The sequence below is a fragment of the Mustela erminea genome, chromosome 10 (genome assembly GCF_009829155.1).
Source record: "Mustela erminea isolate mMusErm1 chromosome 10, mMusErm1.Pri, whole genome shotgun sequence".
Classification (NCBI taxonomy): domain Eukaryota; kingdom Metazoa; phylum Chordata; class Mammalia; order Carnivora; family Mustelidae; genus Mustela; species Mustela erminea.
The window spans coordinates 78267839-78287704 of NC_045623.1; the positions used below are offsets into that span (position 1 = coordinate 78267839).

General features: G+C 51.0%; 1 protein-coding gene across 11 annotated transcripts in view; it reads left to right on the plus strand.

Moving 5' to 3' along the window:
- Positions 1-17890, plus strand: part of SCMH1 (Scm polycomb group protein homolog 1) — a 171747-nt gene extending 153857 nt beyond the window's left edge. For 9 of the 11 annotated variants that reach the window (XM_032303149.1, XM_032303157.1, XM_032303150.1 and 6 more), the window contains 3 exons: positions 8647-8841; positions 15616-15758; positions 16699-17890. In XM_032303149.1, the coding sequence (XP_032159040.1) occupies positions 8647-8841; positions 15616-15758; positions 16699-16824 (464 nt within the window). In that variant the 3' untranslated portion in view covers positions 16825-17890. Of the gene's footprint in view, positions 1-8352; positions 8572-8646; positions 8842-15596; positions 15759-16698 lie in introns of those variants that run through there. The other 2 variants (XM_032303154.1, XM_032303156.1) reach the window with 2 other exon arrangements.
- The last annotated feature ends 1976 nt before the right edge of the window (positions 17891-19866 follow it).

The following is a 19866-nucleotide window of genomic DNA, read 5'->3' on the forward strand; positions in this document are numbered from 1 at the left end:
TTTATTTGACAGACAGAGATCACAAGTAGGCAGAGAGGCAGGCAGAGAGAGAGAGAGGAGGAAGCAGGCTCCCTGCTGAGCAGAGAGCCCGATGCGGGGCTCAATCCCAGGACCCTGGGATCATGACCTGAGCCGAAGGCAGAGCCTTTAACCCACTGAGCCACTCAGGCGCCCCTATCATTATCTTAACTCATTCCTTCTAGAAGTGCCATTTCTCGAGAACATGCCTGGGGAAGTAACTGCTCACCCAGCACCCACGCGTGGCCACTATCTAGACCTCTGCACCCCCATAGCACTGCTCTTATGACTTGGTGCAGGGCAAAAAGATAACCTGAATTTCAAATATTCCTTGATAAGGCCACACCGGTCTGGTCCCACGGATGTGTCTGTGTCCCCCTCACTGCTCCATTTCTTGGGAGGCAACTTCTGTAACCTGCTCTCCTGCTTGCTCTCATATCAGAATCTGAGAACAGAAAAATATGTTCTTAGCGTGTTGCACTGGGGGTCAGGGCTAGGCATGGCGGCAGTGGGGACAAAGGCAGGTGGCCTTCAGGAACTCTGAGCTGCACTCAGGCATAAAAGTGAGGCCTCCCTGAGCTTCTGGAAGAATGGATACACGAGAGGGGGTAGTGTACCCTAAGGTTAGCTGCTAGTCTACAGACAGATTTCTCCAAGACCCAGGACCCTAGAACTCTTCAGTGGAGTGGCAGCGTTAAGAATGAAGAGAATCGTACTGGTAGCAGTGTGCCGAGACCGGCAGGGCTGTACCCACTGGGCCTGCAGTCACGGAGGGAGTTTGGAATTGAAGCCTGAGGTTTCTTGGGAATTCTGTTGCAGCTTGCATCTCTCTGATTCAGCTACCAGATAGGAGGGAGCAAGCTTTAGCCACTCTGCCCTCTTACCTCACCAACTAAGAGACAAAGACCAGGTTATCACATTCTACCATTGGCTGCCCCTCTCCCTGCCCTCATTTTCAGACCGATTCAGCCAACTTTCTGGGCCTTCCTGTGCTCACTCTCTCTCAACTTCTGTGTCCCATCCTGGGTGCTAGCAACTTGGCTGCCCTCCCCCCAGCTTCTGTTTGCTTCCCTGAAGTGAGTGTTCTAATTGTGCCCAGACAAGCCGGAGCTTTGCCTAGATTTCTCACTCCTCTGTGCTCCTTAGCCTCTTTCCCACCTGCCTGGCTGGCTGCCTTCCTGACCCTTTGCTCCAGCATCTATCAATTCCTGTGCTTTCCTGCTGACTTACCCCCACCTCTGCCAAAGAGCCTGATCTGCACAGGGCCCTCTTTTGCTTTGTCCCTTGGATCTGGGGTCTGTCACTCCCACCCTTCTGCCCGGCTGCATGGTTCTGCTAGTTCAGCTTCCAAAGCTACCTGTTCTCTTATCTGGGTACTTACAGAGCCTCCCTATCCCCTGCCCTGCAGCTTGTCTCCACACTTCCCAGGCCCTAGGGTCATGCACTTCTGTTATAGCAGATAGTGACCAAAGGCAGAGCCCATTAGACCTTCTAACCCAAGGTGAGATTGGACTATTTCCCTCCAGTGTTTTATTTTGAAAAACTTCAACCCTACAAAAAAGGGGTACAAATAATGGTAAGCATCCCTGCACTCTTCATCTAGAGTTACCACTTCCCTTTTTGCAATATTTACTATATCTGTTCTCTAAGTCTGCGTATTCTTATTTTTGAACCATTTGATAGTTACCTGCAGATGAGAGACTCGATCCTTAATAAACTTGCCTGTGTTTCTCCTAGGAGCAGGGAACACAATAACGTTCTCGCACTCAAGAAATTTAACATCGGGGCACCTGGGTGGCTCAGTCGGTTAAGCCTCTGCCTTCGGCTCAGGTCATGATCCCAGGGTCCTGGGTTTGAGCCCCGCATTGGGCTCCCTGCTCAGTGGGGAGTCTCCTGCTCCCTCTCCCTCTGCTGCTCCCCCTACTTGTGCATTCACTGTCAATCTCTCTCTCTCTCTCAAATAAATGAATGAAAATTTTGAAAAAAGAAATTTAATAAAATTTACCAGTTGATATATATAGTCCTATCAGGTTTCCCCAGTTATCCGAATAATGTCATTTTAGCTGTTTTTCCCCTAATCCAAGATCCAGTGAAGGACCATCCACTACATGCAGTTGTTCTCTTTACTTCCCTTTTATCTACAGCAGTTTTCCAGACTCTGTTTTCTACCTTCCATGATGTGACATGGGCATTTGGAAAGTGCAGGCCAGCTGTCAGATACTCCGTGCCAGCTGCTGTGCTGGCCTCTGGGGAGCCAGAGGCACAACCGACTCCATGCCCGCTCCAAAAGCGTGTCCGTGGGGAGAGGGGTACAGGGTGCCGTGCGTGTGCTGTGAGCCAGGAGGGACGATGAGCAGGGTGAAAGAAGAGGTCTGGCGGTGTTCCTGGGGGACACAGTGTCAGATTAGGGTCGCTTCTTCAGAGCTCCCCGCAGGGCCGTGTCAGCTGAGAGGCCCCTGAGAGTTGGGTGAGAGTGCGCTCCTTCCGGCCCTCAGAACTGACAGCGGGAGAGGGAGACGGCTCATTTAGCTGGTCCCAGGGACTCTTCTCTCGGCTGTAACTGAGACCACCCAGCACGCCCCTCCAGGTCTGCTGCCTGGGGCCTGCCCACATTCCTCTCTGCCGGAGGAACCGGTCCATTCAGCCCATGGCAGTAAGTTCCGCAGCCCTGTGGTTCTGGTTGCCAGCCTGGTCTTCTGGGCTTATAAAGTGGTTCTCCCGCCCAAATCCTAAAATTCACATGATTAAAGCCAAATAACAGTGAGATCTGTTAGGATGCCCCCTCATTCCCATGCCGGGTTTCCTGGTAGAATGGTCAGAGTTCTAAGATGACACAAATGTTCATAATTAATTGTACCTGTATTGAGTCCTTTATTCAGTCAGTCAGTTAACCCAGAATTGATTGGCTGCATGACACCAAGCTCTGGTTTACGCACCGAGGGTCCCATAGTAAACTAGGAGTCCAGGTCCTTCCATGCAGACTTTACAGCCTGGTGGAGAAGAGGAGCAAATAAGCAAACAGCTCATTTGTGGTGATACATACTTTCACAGGACGAGTTCAGAGTTCAAAAGTTCAAACCAGATGTCAGGGAAGACTTTCCAGAAGAAAGTCTTGGACCTGAAGGAGCAGGATAACCAGGTGAAGATGCTCCAAGGCGATGGAGGGAGGGGTGTGATGAAGAATGCACCAGCTGACTGAATAGCCTGTGAGACTGAGAGGGACAAAAGGGAGCACGCCCCGGGTCAGAGGAACTGGAGGCTCGTGGGAGTCGGGGCTGCAGTGCAAGCAGCAGCCCAGTGGGCAAAGCTAACTGACCACATTAGTGGCTTTGTATCACTGAGCAGTGAGGACCCAGGGAAGGGCCACAGCCAGGCCTGTGCTTCCAAGAGGTGGCTCGGGGTCCCGTGCAGGAGAATGGATGGGTGTGGAGCGACCCAGTAGGCAGGGAGACCAGCTGGAGGTTTGTGTGGGACTCTGTGAGTCCTCTTAGATTTGGGGATAATCCTTTCCTTCAGTATCCACATCTCAATAACAAAATGAACTCCCACCCCACATAATTCAGACTAGGTTTCCTGCTCTGACTCTATTCTTTTTTTTTTTTTTTAAAGATTTTATTTATTTATTTGACAGAGAGATCACAAGTAGGCAGAGAGGCAGGCAGAGAGAGAGAGAGGAGGAAGCAGGCTCCCCGCTGAGCAGAGAGCCCGATGTGGGACTCGATCCCAGGACCCTGAGATCATGACCCGAGCCGAAGGCAGCGGCTTAACCCACTGAGCCACCCAGGCGCCCCAGCTCTGACTCTATTCTTATTCCCTCTTTCCTGACCACTCTCCTAGCTGACCATCTCTCCCTAAGCTGCTTTACCCCAAACATTTGATCTGGTTCCTGGCCTTCATTTCCCTAAGGAGAAATGAATACAAGGCGATTGACTGTGATAAACTTATACTGAAGTTTGGGCGGGGGGAGGAATTGCCACAAAGAACAGCAAGCATTTTAATGTTTTTGTTTTGTCTTAATATTTGTCAGTGGGGTGCCTGTGCACCTCAGTTGGTCAAGCTGTTCACTTTGATTTCGGCTCAAGTCGTGATCCCGGGTCATGGGATCCAGCCCGGCTTCAGGCTCTATGCTCAGCGGGGAGTCTGCTTGAGACTCTCCCTCTCCCCGCTCCAACTTGTGCACGCTCTCTCGCTCTCCCAATCTCTCTCTTAAAAAAAAAAAAGACCTTTGTGTTAATGCTTATAAGGTGTTACAGGATATATCTTACCCACCTCTTTCACCTTGGACCTCAGCCTGCTGCCATTTCTGGGACGCACTCTGGGTTCAGGGCATTTTCTCCTCTGTTCTCTATTCCTTTCATCCTATACCTCCTCCTTTCCCAGCTACCAGCAGATAACTCCAAATTACTTTATCCTGTATAATAATTGCATTCCCTTTGGTCTCAGCTTTCCCTGACCTTGTCTTTCATAATCAAAATTATGTAAATGTAACAGTGTAATTATATAAATGAAGGAACCAGACCTATACTTTCAGCAACTCAGAGAACAAAGACAAAAGCTTTTGGTGGAGAGATTTGTTCTATCTTTCCTCTGTTCTCTTTTTTTCTGCCTTCCTATGGATTAATCCAATTTTTTTATGATTTTGTTCTATTTCCTTGCAGGCTTATAAGCTATAAGTCCTTTATTTTAGTGATTGCTTTAGTTTATATTATACATTTTTTACATATCACAACCTACCTTAAAGCCATAAGCCTATCCCTTTACATATTTGTGTAAGAATCTTAACCAGTGTACTTTCACTATCCACCTCCTGACCTTTGTACTGTTGTCACTGTACATTTTACTGTTCCACATTTTGTGAAACCCATTCTACATTGTTATTATTTTACTTTAAATAGATAATTAACTTTTGAGTGGGGGAAGAGAGAGGTAGGGAGGGAGCAGGAGAAGAGGGAGAGAGAACCCCAGTGTAGGGCTCGATCTCACGACCCTAAGACCACAACCCAAACTGAAATCAAGAGTCAGTCACCTAACCAGCTAAGTCACCCATGTGCCCCAATAGGTAATTAATTATCTTTTAAAGACTTTTTTAACATACAAGAAAAAACATTCTTAATATAAAAGAAAAGATTTTTTTTTTAATTTACCCTTTCATAGTTACCATTTCTGGTACTCTTCATGTTTTCAGTGTAGAGCCAGAGTTTCAGATCCTCTTCCTGCCTGAAGGACTTCCCTTCACATTTCTCCTTTTTATGGCTCTACTGGACACAAAGTCTTTCAGCTTTTGTGTCTCTGAAAGTCTTTTTTTAACTTTGCTTTTGAAAGATACTTTTGCTGAGTTTAAGATTGACTTTTTTGTTGTTCAGCACTTTCTTTAAAAGATGTCACCCCCATTGTTTTCTGGTTTACATTGTCTCTGATGAGAAGTCTGCTGCCATTCTTCTCTTTGATTACGTGGGTCCCCCACCCCCACCCCACGGATGCTTTTAAGGTCTTCTGTTTATTATTGGTTTTTAGCAATTTGATTATGCTATGCTTTGGTGAGGTTTTCTTCATGCTTGTTGTGCTTGGAGTCCACTCAGCTTCTTGGACATGTGGGTTTACAGTTTTTATCATATTTGAAAAAAATGTCTACTATTCTTTCTCCATGTATATTTTCTGTTGCCTCTGTTTTGGAGACTCCAATTAAATATATATGAATTTTCTTGAAGTTTTCCCACAGTAATAATGTTTTTTAAAAAAAATTTTAGCCTTGGGGCGCCTGCGTGGCTCAGTGGGTTAAAGCCTCTGCCTTTGGCTAAGGTCATGATCCCAGTGTCCTGTGATTGAGCCCCACATCAGGCTCTCTGCTCAGCATGGAGCCTGCTTCCTCCTCTCTCTCTGCCTGCCTCCCTGCCTACTTGTAATCTCTGTCAAATAAATAAATAAAATCTTTAAAAAAAATTAGCCTTTTTTTCCTGTTTTATTTTGATAAATTCTGTAGCTATGTTTAAGTTAGCTAATCTTTTCTTCTGTGTTGTCTGATCTACTCTTAATCTATCTCAATGTATTCATCTCAGACATTGTGTTTTCATGGACACTTCTGATGGTTAAAATGCCCTCCTTTTTGAGCCAAAATCTGTCTTCTTATAATTCCTGCCCTGTGTTTTACTCTCTGCTTTTCAAAAGACCCAGTCTACGGCCCAATTCTCTTCCTTTCCCATGACTGCCCTTGGGGTATTTGTCTCCCCTGACTTTTCTATGGACTGCACATTCCCAGGCTCTGTCTCCTTTGCATAATTTCTAGACTTCTCCCCACCAGTTTTGCCATCCTCCCCTGGGAACTCTTGTTTTTAAGGTAGCCTTGCAAGATGATAAAGAAAAATCTGCTTCTCACTGAAAATCAGTGCGTAAGGAAAGGTCCTTACCTGTCTCCTTCTGCGTACCCCACCCTAGCATAGCAGCTAGTACATGAACATGTGTTCAGTGAAGGAATGTGCCCCCTCTCATGCTGACTCTTCTCATATGTCTAGCACATCCACAGCAAATTTCATTTAAATTGATGTTTAATAAATGTGAAGTTAAGCATCTCGTTATAGATAGCCAGTCTGAATCCCAGAAAAAAGGCAGTGATCACTGACCAGCGGTCATGCCAGAAATAGAACTCAAATCTTTCAGCCCTAAGTTCTGACCCCTGCCAAGTTTCTTTTGTTTTAGCAGCAGAACTCCTTGTTGCAAGGGTAAGATTATATGAAAACTCTGGGGCATAAAAGTTAAAACCAGAGCTCTTGTGCTAGCAGCTGGGATGAGGCCCAGAGCGTTACTCACTTGCCTTCCCTGCGGAGGTCCTCGGGGCACCATGGAGTACAGCATGAAGGCACTGCAGTCTCCACCACTGCCCTTGTCTCACTGAGGCAGCTGGGCCCTCGTCTCATCGGCCTTAAGGGCACTGGGACCTGCCAGAGCAGTGGGCATGATGCTGCATCTTTGTGGGAGAGATGTGATGACATTGCCAGTCCAGGCACCACCCGTCCTGATTGCCAGGACCCTCCACTCAGACTCCAGGTCTCAGCTGCCTTTCCTAGCATTGCTGAGAGCAAGACAGGCTGACTTGCATCAGCAGCCAGGGAACCCCGGTACTATTGTGATTCTTCACATCAGTGACCTCAGGTGAGGTGAGCGGTACTATCCCCAGTGTTTGCCAGGTAAAACGAGTTCTAGAAAGGTAAGGTCGCCCTGCCAGCACACACAGAAACTAGATCTCAGCTTTTCCTTGAGCTATTGCAGAGGACTTGGGTTTGCCCTCTAACTCTGAGTGAAAAATCAAATGACAGCTCCCCACCTTGGTAAATCCGTCTTCTCATTTGATTTCTCAGTAGAACAGAGGGTGATTTTCCCCCTATTTTACAGATGAGGAAGCTGGTGCTGAGAAAACAGACAACTTGCCTGGGACCAAATACTAGTGAAAGGCAGGAGCCCAGGCCTAGAACACAGGCCTCCTGTCTGCTGACTTGAGTGCCTGTTCCTGTCTCAAATGTGGGATGCTGCTGCGATCATCTTTCCTGGAAAACAGGAATCTGAAAGCTCATCTGCAAAAAGGGGTGGGCTGTGGTTCAGGTGCCCAGAATTCTCCCTTCAGAACCATTCCTGGGGAAGGGCTTCACTTCCCTTCAGGCCCGCTCCCTGAGAGAAGGGCCAGTAGCTGGCCCTTGACTAGCTTGATTTGCCTTTATGCCCCTGGTTACCAGGCAAGTTCAGGTGAGTATTAGAAACTAGTCCTAAAATCCTAAGCCATCTTGCCACAGAGGTCTCACTGTGTGCCAGACAATGTCCTTGACCATAGTGATGGATCACTTGACCGCAGTGAGTCCCAAGCATGACCTAAACAGCTGGCCTCTAAGAAAAACCACAAAGCATACTGGCGTGGCCCAGGCCCCAAGAAACCCTCCACAGGCAGAGACACTGTGACCAGGGCTGAAGAACTGACCCAATGTGGGTAGAGCCCAGTCATGAGAGGGAGCCTGCTTTAGGTTCTGGAGCACTGTATTAGGGGCTGCCTGGTGCTGGTCTCCACGGCCCCGCTCTCACCACTGTATGAGCCCGGCTTCCTTGGGGCATTTCTCTTGAATGAGGCAAATACCAAAGGAGGGAGAGAACATAGGAGCAGACCCTTCACTGACAGGCCTTTAGTCAGGCATTGAAGAGCATTTCTGAAATGTCCTGCTGGCTGAGAGGGTCACCTTCTATAGTGCCCTCATGCAAGTAAGTTTATCTCTTCTCCAGTGCCCCTGTCCCCTGCGCTGGCATCTTGTATATAGGGAGGTGGCCTTTTCCTAAACTAGTTCTATTTGTTTTAAGGTTCGCCTTATCCAGAAAAAGTATAAGACATCCAGACCAGAAGAAACTCCAAAGACCATCTAGTCTGAAAGGAAGAGTCTCTAAGGAGACCCAAGCCCAGAGACTGGCACTGGCCTTGACCAAGGCCACCTAGTGAGAGCCAGAACCATGACTAGTGTACAGGCCTCCTGAGACATAGCCGAGGGCTCTGTCCAGCTGTCTCTCGCTCCATCCAGACAGGTATCTGGGAGACCACTGCCATGGAAGTCGTTCCAGGCTAGTTCCTGCTCTAACTCTGGTTTTCCTGTTTTCCAGGTGAGAGCTTTGTCCTGGGGAAGAGTCTGACCCGGTCTTTGGAGCCACACTCAGATTCAATGGACTCTACGTTGAATCCCACCAACCTTGTCAGCAGCTCCCAAAACCTTCGAACCCATGGGTACCGGCCTTTGGTTCCATCCTGCGGCCTCCCGCTGGGTACTGCCTCAGCTGTGCGCCGGCTCTGCTCCAGGGGTAAGCTTACCTGGGATCTCCACCCTCCTTCCCTCCTTCCTCAGTGAGCTCTGCTTGCCCCTGCCTGGGAATGGGAGTTGGGCTGGCCTCTAGACTTACATTTGTGCCTGGCTAAGTACCCGGAAGGCAACTGAAACTCTGGGATTGGCTTGAGAATAATGGAAGCTGAGAGCCAAAGGCCTAGAGCCAAAGGGGCAGGGAAGGACACACCCATTCTTTATTAGCCATTGATTTGAACACCACCTGCCTTTGGCACGGGTAGCAAAAATCAATCAGTTCTTGTCTTCAAGGAGCTCAGTCTTACGGGAGAGAGATACACTTTCACGCATAATTGAAACCATCAGCTTGAGTACAGAGATATGCCTTGGGTGCTAGGAAAAGGTGGCAAGAAGGAACGCCTAACCCAAGCTGGGGCTCCAGGAGAAGCTTCCTTGAGAAACTGACACCCTGCCTGCGATTTAAAAGCTTGGCCGTGTGAGTGGTGTCCAGGGTAGTCGGGGAGGGGAGAGCTGTCCAGGAAGAGCACGCGGCAAGAACGAGAGCACAGGTAAGAACTGGTACGGATGGTCTGCATGGAACTCCACGCGCTGTGCCACTGCTGAGCATAAAATGCCATGGTGGGACATCAAACAGAAAAGCCTGGAAAGGTCAGGGCTACTTCACAGAGGACCCAAATGCCATGGTCGAGTTTGGAGTGGATCCTACAGGCAATGTGAAGCTGCTGAAAGGTTTTGATTAGAGTTGAGACCTAAGCAGGTATGTGTTTTGAGTAGCTACCTGACGTCTGCATTGAGGATGCATCTGAGGAAGGACAGCCCAGAGAGACCAGTTAGGAGGTGTAGAGTGGGCCGGACCAGAACAGGTGAAAGCCTGGGTTGGGACAGTGGTAGAAGGTTTGTAGAAGAGTGAAGCAATTAAAAAACTATTCACCAGGTAGATTTAATCAGATTTGAGGATTGTGAGAAAGAAGGGAGCAGGAATATCTCCTCAGGTTCTAGATGGGGTGGCGGGGAGAAGGTAGTGCCATTTGCTGAGAGAGGGAACCAACCTTAGAAGAGAAAGAGGGCAAAGAGACCATGGGCCATCTAGGTGATCTCCAGCAGGCACTGGCTCTGCAGGGCTGATTCTCAGGGAAGAGGGCTGAGCTAAAGATAAACACCGGGGAGTCATCAGGATATAGATGGTAGTTGAGGCTGTAGGGTGAATGATCAGGAGTGTATGTGTAGAAGGAAAAGAACAATTGACCAAAGATGGCGTCCTGGGGACCAGCAAAGTTCAGGAAGTGGGAATAGGAAGAGGATCCCAGTAGGAGACCAAGGAGTAGTCAAATGTGAGGAGAAACAGAATCTGATATTGTGGTGGCCAGGATTAGAGAGAGTATTTTAAGGAGAGAGCAGCACAACAGAGGTTTGGTGAGACAAGGACTGTCAGCTGTCCTTGGGATGTGGTGATGAGTGGGTGACTGATGACCCCAATGGGAGCAGCTTCAGTGGTGGTGGAAGGCAATGAGGACAGTTTGCACGGTGGGGTGTGAGGGAGGTTTTGAGAAAAAGAAAACTAGTGACCTTCCAAAGGAGGTCTTCAAGAGAAGGAGCACACTGGGCATGTTTATCAGCAGACAAGTTGAGTCTTCCAAGGAGAAATGAAGCCTACCAGAGAGAGGAGAGAGTGAGGTGTGGCTGTGGTGGAAGGCTTAGGGATCAAGGGCATAGAGAGATGGGTCAGTCAGAAGCCGTGTTCTCTGAGACTGGAGGGAAGACTGATGGTGGCCGTGAGTGAAAGGAGAGAGGGCCACGTAGGGAAGAGCTTAGGGGTGCTTGCAGAGTGGACTGGTCCAGAGAAGATGGGGGAGTGGAGTGAGAAGAAGGGAATGGTCTGCGGGAAACTCCGAAGCCCAGCTATGTTTGCAGACTAGTTCGCCATTTTGCAAGAGATGTGGTTTTCTTCTCTGGTTCTTGGGAACCTAGATGTGGGGTGAGAAAAGACTGAGCATTAAAGTTTTCTGTTGAGCTAGATGGGCAAGAGGGCCGGGGTGGGGGAGCATGGGAAAGAGCGATGGAGCTGCGGGGACAGCTGTTTAGGTCATGGGCACTGGAGCTGGGCAGGCTGGGCTAGGAGCGCTGGGGCAAGGCTGAAGGATGGGGGAGACTGCAAGTCAGTCTAATGTGCTAAGCCTCTCTGGGCAGTGATGGGTTTCGTGGACTGACGTTCAGGGCCGGTGCCCAGATGGGAGGTTGGGGTCAGAGAAAGGGATGTTTAAATGTCTGAAGTGGATTTGTTCCAAATGATGACAAGAAACAGACAGTGGCCTTGGCAGGAGGTATTTGAAGGAGAGTGGAGGTGAAGGTCACTGGAGGCAAGGTGGCTGACTGGTGCGTGCCTCTCAGGGTGATGATGGGACCTGGCTGGAGCGCAAGGCAGTGACCAATGTACCAAACGGTCTTCATTTAACAAGGGGTAAAAGCCCAGAGATCTGTAGGCGCAGTGATCAGGAAGAGCAGACGGCTGGGGACTCATCTGGCTTCTGAAGAACATGAGCTTTCATAGGAGAATGGCCTAAAAGCAGCCTTGGAGAGACAGGAAGATGCCACCTCTGCACCTATACTGTGGCCTCCCCCTGCCCCAGGCTATGGAAGGGTAAGAAGATTCCTTTGACAAGGCCTGCAGTGGAGAGAGGTGGTCTCAGGAGACACAATTTTCAGAGACACTGAGCAGGAGGAGAGGGTGGGAAGAGGCCGGGATACCCCTCCCAGGCCTCACCCCAGCAAGGCGGCATGGGGCGTGGGGAGCTCTGCAGTCCAGGCAGAGCTGTGAGTTGATTCCCTGCCTCGAGTCTTGAAGGAGTCCTCTCACCTCTCAGGCCCTCACCTTCCCCTTGTGTACTAGGGACGTGGTGACAGTGGCCTGGTGTTTTCACAGGAGCGTGACAAGGCTCATTTGGAAGCAGGGATGTGGGATCATTTGGGAAGCTGAATCAATCCCGTGTGAGGACATTACTGTCCTCTCTTGTTAGGTCTGCTTCTTGACCACTGCCTTGTGGGGCACTGGCCTCAGAGCCACTATTGCCCTCAGGGCACTTCTGCGGTCCCTCTGGAATACGGGAGTCTGTTGGCCAGTCATGGTCTAGATCTCTTTTGATCCTGAAGAACCTCATAAGACTACGAAAGATTATTTCTGTTTGGTGCTGGAAGTGTTCTCTCAAAGCATTCAGCTGTTGAGTCTGTCCGCTTCTCTTTCATTCATGGAGGATGAGTAGGCACCAGTTTGTGAGTCTGGCCTCCTGCCTTAGCCGTGCCGCTCCTGTCTTCGTCACTCTCAGACTGAGACCCTTGCCTTCCTTGAGGAGCAACCACCAGCTATGCTCATCCGGCATGAGGGAGAGTCCCAGTGCAGACCGTGCAGAAACCAGGATAGGAAAAGCCAGACTTGGGGCACTGACTTATCATCTTCCTAGCTGTGTGGTCTTGGGAAAGTCACTTCACTTCTCTGGGCCTCAGTTCCCTCATCTCTAAAGTGAAGATGATGCTGCCTCCTCCAAGGGCTATTTATTTTTATTTTTTTATAAACATATAATGTATTATTAGCTTCAAGGGCTATTTTAAGGGGCAAACAAGCTGCCAGTGGGAGGGTTTCCTTATAATGTTCACATGCCAGACCCCCTTCCCCACACTCACTGCTGCCACCTGGGGTGGGCCACAGCCGTCTCTTGTTTGGACAGAGAGAGCGGCCGACTGGTCTCCCTTCTGCCCTTGCCCAGAGTCTGCGTCTATTTCCAGCACGGACTGAGTGTGCTTTCTTCCCTTGTAAGCCGGTCCAAGTCACTCCTGCCTGCTGCTCCACGACCCACTGCACAGGAAGTCAGTGGTTTTTCAGTGGTACACGGGGTCCTCTGTGACCCGCCACCATGCGCCCCCACACCCACCCTCTCAGATATTATCCCGTACCCCTCTCTCTTCCTTCGCTCCCTCTGGCCTGCTGGCCTCCTGCCCACTCTCCTGCCTCAGGGTCTTTGCTCAAGGGTCCCCATCTCAGAGATATCTCTCCCAACCTGCCACCTGCCCTCCTAGAGTGTGTGCTCTAACAGAAGAAGGCTGACTAACTCATTAAATATTTGTGTATAAATATGTATAAATGTATATATTCTTATTTTTATAATATTTTATTTTTTATAATTTTATATTTTATTTTTATTTTTAATATATATTTATATATAAATATGTATACATTTATACATATTTATACATCTACATAGATCTGTATACATAGATTTAGATACATAATAGATACACAGATACAGATATATAAAACATCATGGTGCGTGTGTTTGAGTCATAGCTCCCCTGGATGGAGGAAGTGTCTGAGATGGGCCGAGACACACCCAAGAGTGTATATTCTCTCTGCTTCCCACCATCCCTGCCGCTGCTTTCTCTGGGCACGTCACGGTGGACGGTTAGGGCCTGGAGAAGTGGCTGGCTCACAGAGCCCTCTCCCACTTCCTGTCGCCACTGCCCCTAAAAAGCCATCAGAATTTCTGTGGCTGTAAGCACCCTGCTTGTTCCAGCATCTTCCCCACCCCCCCCCCCATCTGTTGGTGCCAGCTCTGAGCCTGAAACGTAATGTGCTGGAGTCACTTCCCCAGGGAGCAGGGCTGGGCCAAGGCAAGCGTGCTTCGACCTTTAGAGCTGGGACCCAGAGTGAAGGGAAATGGAGGAGAATTTTAGCCTTTGCAAGAGACAGTTGAAGAGTACACCCTGCTGCTTTTGTAGGTGTGGTTCCGCTCACCCTCAGCTGTGCGCCCGGGCATCTCCTGAGTGGGGAGCGTACAGACAGGAGCAAGGCAAGGTCCCTGCCTCAAGGCAGACGTAGTCCGGCCAGGGAGACAGCAAAGTGCACAAGTAGCTATTAGGTGTGTGACCCTCCACTTAATGAGCAAACCTGTTGGAACACCTACCGTGGCAGACCAGGCATCCTTTGCATGTTGGGGACTGAAGGAGCAGCCTGCCCTCTCCAGCTACTCAACAGGACCTCACCCCGACACCAGACAATTGGTGTCTCCACACACCCAGCAGTTGTGCCACAACCCCTGGGGGGCTGACAGCTTAACTCCATCCTGAACCCATCTGCAGACAGCATCATATCCCACCAGCCTACCCCCTACCCCATGCCACTTCCGATGGGACAGTCTGTCACCTGGGCTTCTGACTGGCTGGCAGGCAGGAGTTCCCACCATCCCCTCCTCGGGTGCACTCAGGAAAATGGGTACTGACTAGGTTACCAGCTTTTTATGAAAGGATGCAAGTCAGGAACGGCCAGTGGAAGAGCTGCCCAGAGCAAGGCCTGTGGGAGGGGGCACACCATGTCTGGGGTGCCACGCCCCCACACCTCTTGAGTGCTCACCAGCGGGTGCTCTCCAAACCCCATCCGTCTGGTTTTTTTGTTTTGTTTTGTTTTGTTTTTTAACGGAACCTTCATTACACAGGCACAATTGATGAAGTCATTGATGACTCTCCTTCCCAGGAAGATTGGCAACCAGCCCCCATTTTTAGGGGCTTTCCAGAAGTCACCTCCTGAACATCCTCAGGTGTGGCTGAAAAGGGCTTGTTATAAATACAAAAGACCCTTTTATTTCTCTCACCATCTAGGAAATTCCAAGAATTTGGGGAGCTCTGTGCCAGAAATAGGACAAAGACTACATATGTATGTTTCTTATTAAAAACCATGGTATCACAAGGAAATAGCAGGACAGAAAATAGGAGAATACAGACAATAAACATAAATGCATGAAATTATTTTAGATAGTGGTATGTGCTGGGTAAAGGGGAGAGTAATTAGACTGAGAGTAGCTCTGTGGGGAATGGAGTACTTTTACTCGGAGGTCAGTGAAAGTTTCTGAGGAATTGATATTTGAGATAAATATTGAGAAGGAATCAGATATGCAAAGCCCTGGGGAAAGAACGGAGGAGATTGAAGGTCAAAGAATAAGGCATAGCTTATTCACAAAGCAGAAAGAAAGCTAGTGTGTCTGGAGCATGGCGAGAAGGGGATGGGGATGGGGGATTAAGATGCGGTCAAAGGTAGAAAAAGCCGGATTATGGGAGAACCATCTAGACCATGCGTGGTAAGGAGTTCAGATTTCAGAGAGCCCAGATCGCACAGAGGAAATGGGAGGAACTGGATTTGAGCCAAGAATAAGATAAAAGCTCTAAGGCAACCCCTGAATTAACACCGAGATTCCTGGCAACCCAGGCAAAACTGTTTTCTACCTCTGTGCATTATCGGGCTGTCCCAAGGTTAGCTACTCCCCAGGCCTTGGATGAGACACAGGGTATCATCCACCACTTCTTTTCTCCCTCAACCCCAAGGATTTGGCTCTAATCTTGCCCATCTCCCAAAGTCTCTCCAGAAATGGTCCCCAGGGCCAAGGCAAAAGCAGCCTTACCCCCCAGGTCCCCACTGAACCCATGACATCCCCTTACTCATTGTTACTGCTGACTCAGGTCCAGGCAGAGCCACAGCCTTACTGTAAAATTCCTTCTGACCCTCTCCAGAATCAGATCTCCTCCTAAAGAACAAAGATTTGCCTTCAGAACAGTCTCCGACCCGCATCCCTCTGTGGAAGGAAGAACGCTTCCCTCCCTCAGCCACCGCCAGTTCTCTGCTCTGCCCCAGCAGTGCCGTCAGCCTCCCCTAGGGCCATGGGGACATGCCAAGGAGAGTGGTAGGCATGACAAACCAGTCCCCACCCGTTATGGCAGGTTCCCTCCTGTCCTGCAGGCTCCGACCGCTACCTGGAAAGCCGGGATGCCTCTCGACTGACTGGCCGGGACCCCTCCTCATGGACAGTGGAGGACGTGATGCAGTTTGTGCGGGAAGCCGACCCTCAGCTTGGACCCCACGCTGACCTCTTTCGCAAACACGTAGGTGCCCCTGCCTGACCTCCCCTGTGTCCACTGGGAGTCTTGCTTCCACAGCTTGTAAACTCTTAGAGGTCCCTTTAAACTGAGCACAGGACACACCCTGAAAACAGAATCCTGGGTCTCAAGAAGCCCTCGTTGGGCACCAAATTCAGCCCACTCCTGTAGTGTAGGCCTGACTTAGACACATGCCTGCTGGGTGCATGGCCAGTGGGCTCAGGCCCAGGGGAAGGACTCTCCTCTTTTCCTAGAAGCGCTTGTTCTCCCATTGGCCTGCCTTGGCCTGAGAATCAGGGGTCTCAGCCCAACTTAGAGTCTCCGGCCAGGAGGCTCCCACTTTCCAGCCACGTCAGTCCCCATCTTGTCCTTGCTCTTCTGTGAACCTCCAGCATCTCTTTAAGTGACCGTTTGGCTGGGTGACCAGGCACTTCTTCCGACCCCTGCAGTGACCATACTCCTGATTTGGGGTGCAAACCCATTTCCCTGCAGCCCCTAGTACTTGGTACTGTTCTTCCCTTTGGGTGCTCAGGCTGCCTTTCAAGGATCATTTCAGTCTTTCATGCTGGTAGTTTGAGGGTGCTCTTGGGTCAAGCCTAAAGATCTCACAGCTGCTCTGAGCCTAGCTCACACAGAGGGGCCCTGGCCACTCAGGAAGGAAGACAACTCACAGAGTAACAGTTGATGAGGGCCGGGGGTCGGGGGGCTTACTGGAAGAGATGGAGGGGAGCCGGACCTCAGCGGTTGGAGGGTGGAGCCGCAGCAGCAGGCAGCAGGGACAGGAAAGCAGAGGAGCCCTGGGAAGGAGCCCCTGCTGGGCTCGGTAGTAGGTGTGGGGTGGGAGGGGCGGGGGCCACAGAAGCTGTGGGGAGTGGGTCGGCTTTAGTGGTGCAGAACTTGCTGGCTGGACCAGCCAGGCCTCTGACAGCCCTCCCTGCCCCCGCAGGAGATCGACGGCAAGGCCCTGCTCCTGCTGCGCAGCGACATGATGATGAAGTACATGGGGCTGAAGCTGGGGCCCGCTCTCAAGCTCTCCTTCCACATTGACCGGCTGAAGCAGGGCAAGTTCTGAACTGGGAGATGCAGCCTGGACACCTGTGGGGTCCGCCAGAGGGGGTCAGCATTCTCCCTGGAACAGGGAGCCAAGCAGCCCCCAGCTAGCGCCTCCGTGGACTTCAGGGTCGCCTCAGGACTCCGGAGGCTGTGTGAGCCACCGCTGCTCCCCCTCCCTGCCATGATACGTCCTTCCATGAAGGACTGAGGAGGGGACAGTGTGTGGCCCGGGGCTGGCGCTGCTCTTCCCCTCAGCCCGGCCTCGCCTCTGAGGTCCCTCCGTATTTATTTCTCAAGCCTGGTTGGCCTCTCACTGGGCGTTTAGACTGAACACCTTTCAGGTGATGGAGGAAGGGGCTGACCCCTGAGGCCTCAGAGAATAGGGCCCTGAACGGACACTTGGGCCCAGGCCCCCAGCCACCTGCTGGGCCCAGTGCGGCACCCCACTGCCCCCCAGCGCCTGCCACCTCCTCACAAGAGCTCCAGACTCCAAACTCGTGGTGCAAACCTCTACCTTTTTTAAAAAAAGATCTTTTCTTATTGTTTAAATTTATTGTTTCTAGCACTAGGGCAAGCCCCCCAGTACATACTGCTCTCTCTCTCCAGACACTGGGTTTCGGGAGGAGAGAGTCTGTGCCGCCCTGGTCCCAGAGACATGTAGGCCCTTTACAAGGACATCACCCGAAGGGACTTTCACTGTGGGGTGGACATATCCTTCAAGCCTTGACCATATCACTCAGCATAGGGAGGACAGAGTTCCTGTCACGTTCCCCTCTTCTTCCGCTGGGCCTTTTGCTGCCCTGGGCCTCATCTGTGGGAATGGGAGTCCCCTGTTCCACACTGCCCTCTACCACAGCTCCTTGCCTGGTCCTGAACTGCTGCCGAAGAAGGTTAGGCCCCATGATTCTCGGCCACGAAGGCTATAAGGTGGATGGGAGGAAAGGGTTTGCAGGCTGGAATCTGGTTGTACCCTTACCTGTCCAAATGCTTCCTTTATAAGCAAGTCAGCAGCACAGCTGCCCCCGCTGCCATCTGGACTTCTTTTATGTCAGTTTGTTTATAAATAAAAACCAATTTAGATGCCAGTGTGGTTTGAATCAGTCAACAGAGCACTGAACCTCCAGTGGCAAATCACTCCCCTTTTCCTCATCCTTAAAGGAGGCATGTAGACTGGGTGATCCCCAGGGGTTCTTCTGATTCCAGCAAACCCTAAAAAGCAGGCTGGCTGCCAGGTGCCCACTGGGAAGGCGGTATGGAGTCTGTTCTCTGCCCTCAGGGGGAAGCGCTCTGGTGCAGCGAGACAGGGAGCGCGGAAGCTGCGTGAAGCCCGAGCCAGGAAGCAGATTTTGGGTCAGCAGCCTCAAGAGCCACCATGGCTGGGTTCATCCTCATCGCCGTCGTCGTGGGATGAGGAGAGACACAGGTTTGCCCAGCTTGTGCCTACCTGGAGCCAGACATGCCAGGCCAGGGTCCCCAGACTCGTCTCTGCTGGGGGAGGTATGGGGACAGCAGCGGCGTGCAGGAAAATCTCTAATAACGGGCACTCTCATGTCACTGTGGGCCCCGTGAACTACTCCACAGGTATTAGAATCAGCTCTTTAAATCTTCACAGCAAACCCATTTGATGGATGAGGACATGTAAAGTCAGCTCACAGGAAGCATGAGAGCAGGCGTTTGAAGCCAAGTGCTCTGACATCAAGGCCAAGGTGGAAGTTCTAGTCAGACTATTTATGGTGAGGCTTTGGGTGGGTCACTTCCCATCTTTGGGCCCATGTGGCTCGGAGGGTTTCAGATGAAGAGACTTCTGAGCGTCCCACCAGCTCTCCCCTGGCTGCTGCCACCATGGTGACTAAGGGATAACGTCCTTTGCACATGGCCCCTGTGAGGTTCTCACCACAGCGCTTGTGATGCGGTCTGGGTCTAGGCTGCCCAACCAGAGCAGGGCTCAGTTCTCCACAGATTCCCGGACACTGGGCTGTGATGGGCTGTGCCGATCATTCACAGGACTCCCAAAGAGGGCCTTACGGAACCCTGACAATAAAGCTCTGGATGTGATCCTTACCCAAGAGACAGCACGCGGGGCCTGAAGGACCAGCACACGGGGGCGGCCAGACCCGCAGCAGAGCTGCACCTGGGAGCCGCCAGCATCCCCCTCAGCCACGCCCTCGTCGCCAAGAGCATACAGTTAACCAGCTTGCTTGTGCAGAGTTGTTTATGTGCATTTTCTCAGGCCAGCCTCACCCTGCCCTTTGCAAGTGGGAAAACTAAAGCTGGGAGAGAGTTGAGGTACTTGGCCCCAAACTCCGTAGCTAATCCGGGGTGCCTGCAACACCCCCCAGGGGGCCTGCTCCCAGATCCTGCTGGCCGTTCAGACTCAAGACTTCCGCAGGCTACCCCAGGGGTGGCATTCACCTTGACGGCTGTCAGACAGAAACCCCTGCCCAGTGGACAGCATGAAGCAGCCCCCCTCTTCGGTGGGGTAGTCGCTGCAGAACCCACCGCCATCCATGGGACAGCTCGGGTGCAAGGGGATGGGACATATCTGGGAGCCGTGGGCTTCATCTTGGCTTCGCAGCAGCACGTCCTGAGGGAGCAATAACTCCCTGGTTCGTAGGCTTGATGACTCCGTAGGCGTGATGACTCCGTAGGCGTGGCTTCCGGGTCCCTACAAGGGCCACGCCCCATGGAGCCTGCGCACTAAGGAGGCCCAGAGCTGTGGCTTTTAAGCTATGTTCCTAGTCCTGATGATTCACAGCTCAGGTTCATCCTCACCACAAGCAACATTGCCTTGAAACACTTGACATTCCACTTTCATCTGTTTTCCAAGGGAACAGAACTAGAAAGATAACCAAATGTCAGATTCTGTAGGAGGGGAAAGGATTTGTTACCCCTTCACTCTTACTGCCCTGACTCCTGGGGTCAGAACTGAATGTCTTCTCGGGAGGGGGAGGGGGGAAAAAACTTTTGAAATTATTTCCCACAGCCAAGTCTTCTCATAGTGACCCACAGTCATCCAGAGAAGCTGAAGGGGCCTCTGGCAGGCCCGAGAACACCAGCTGCA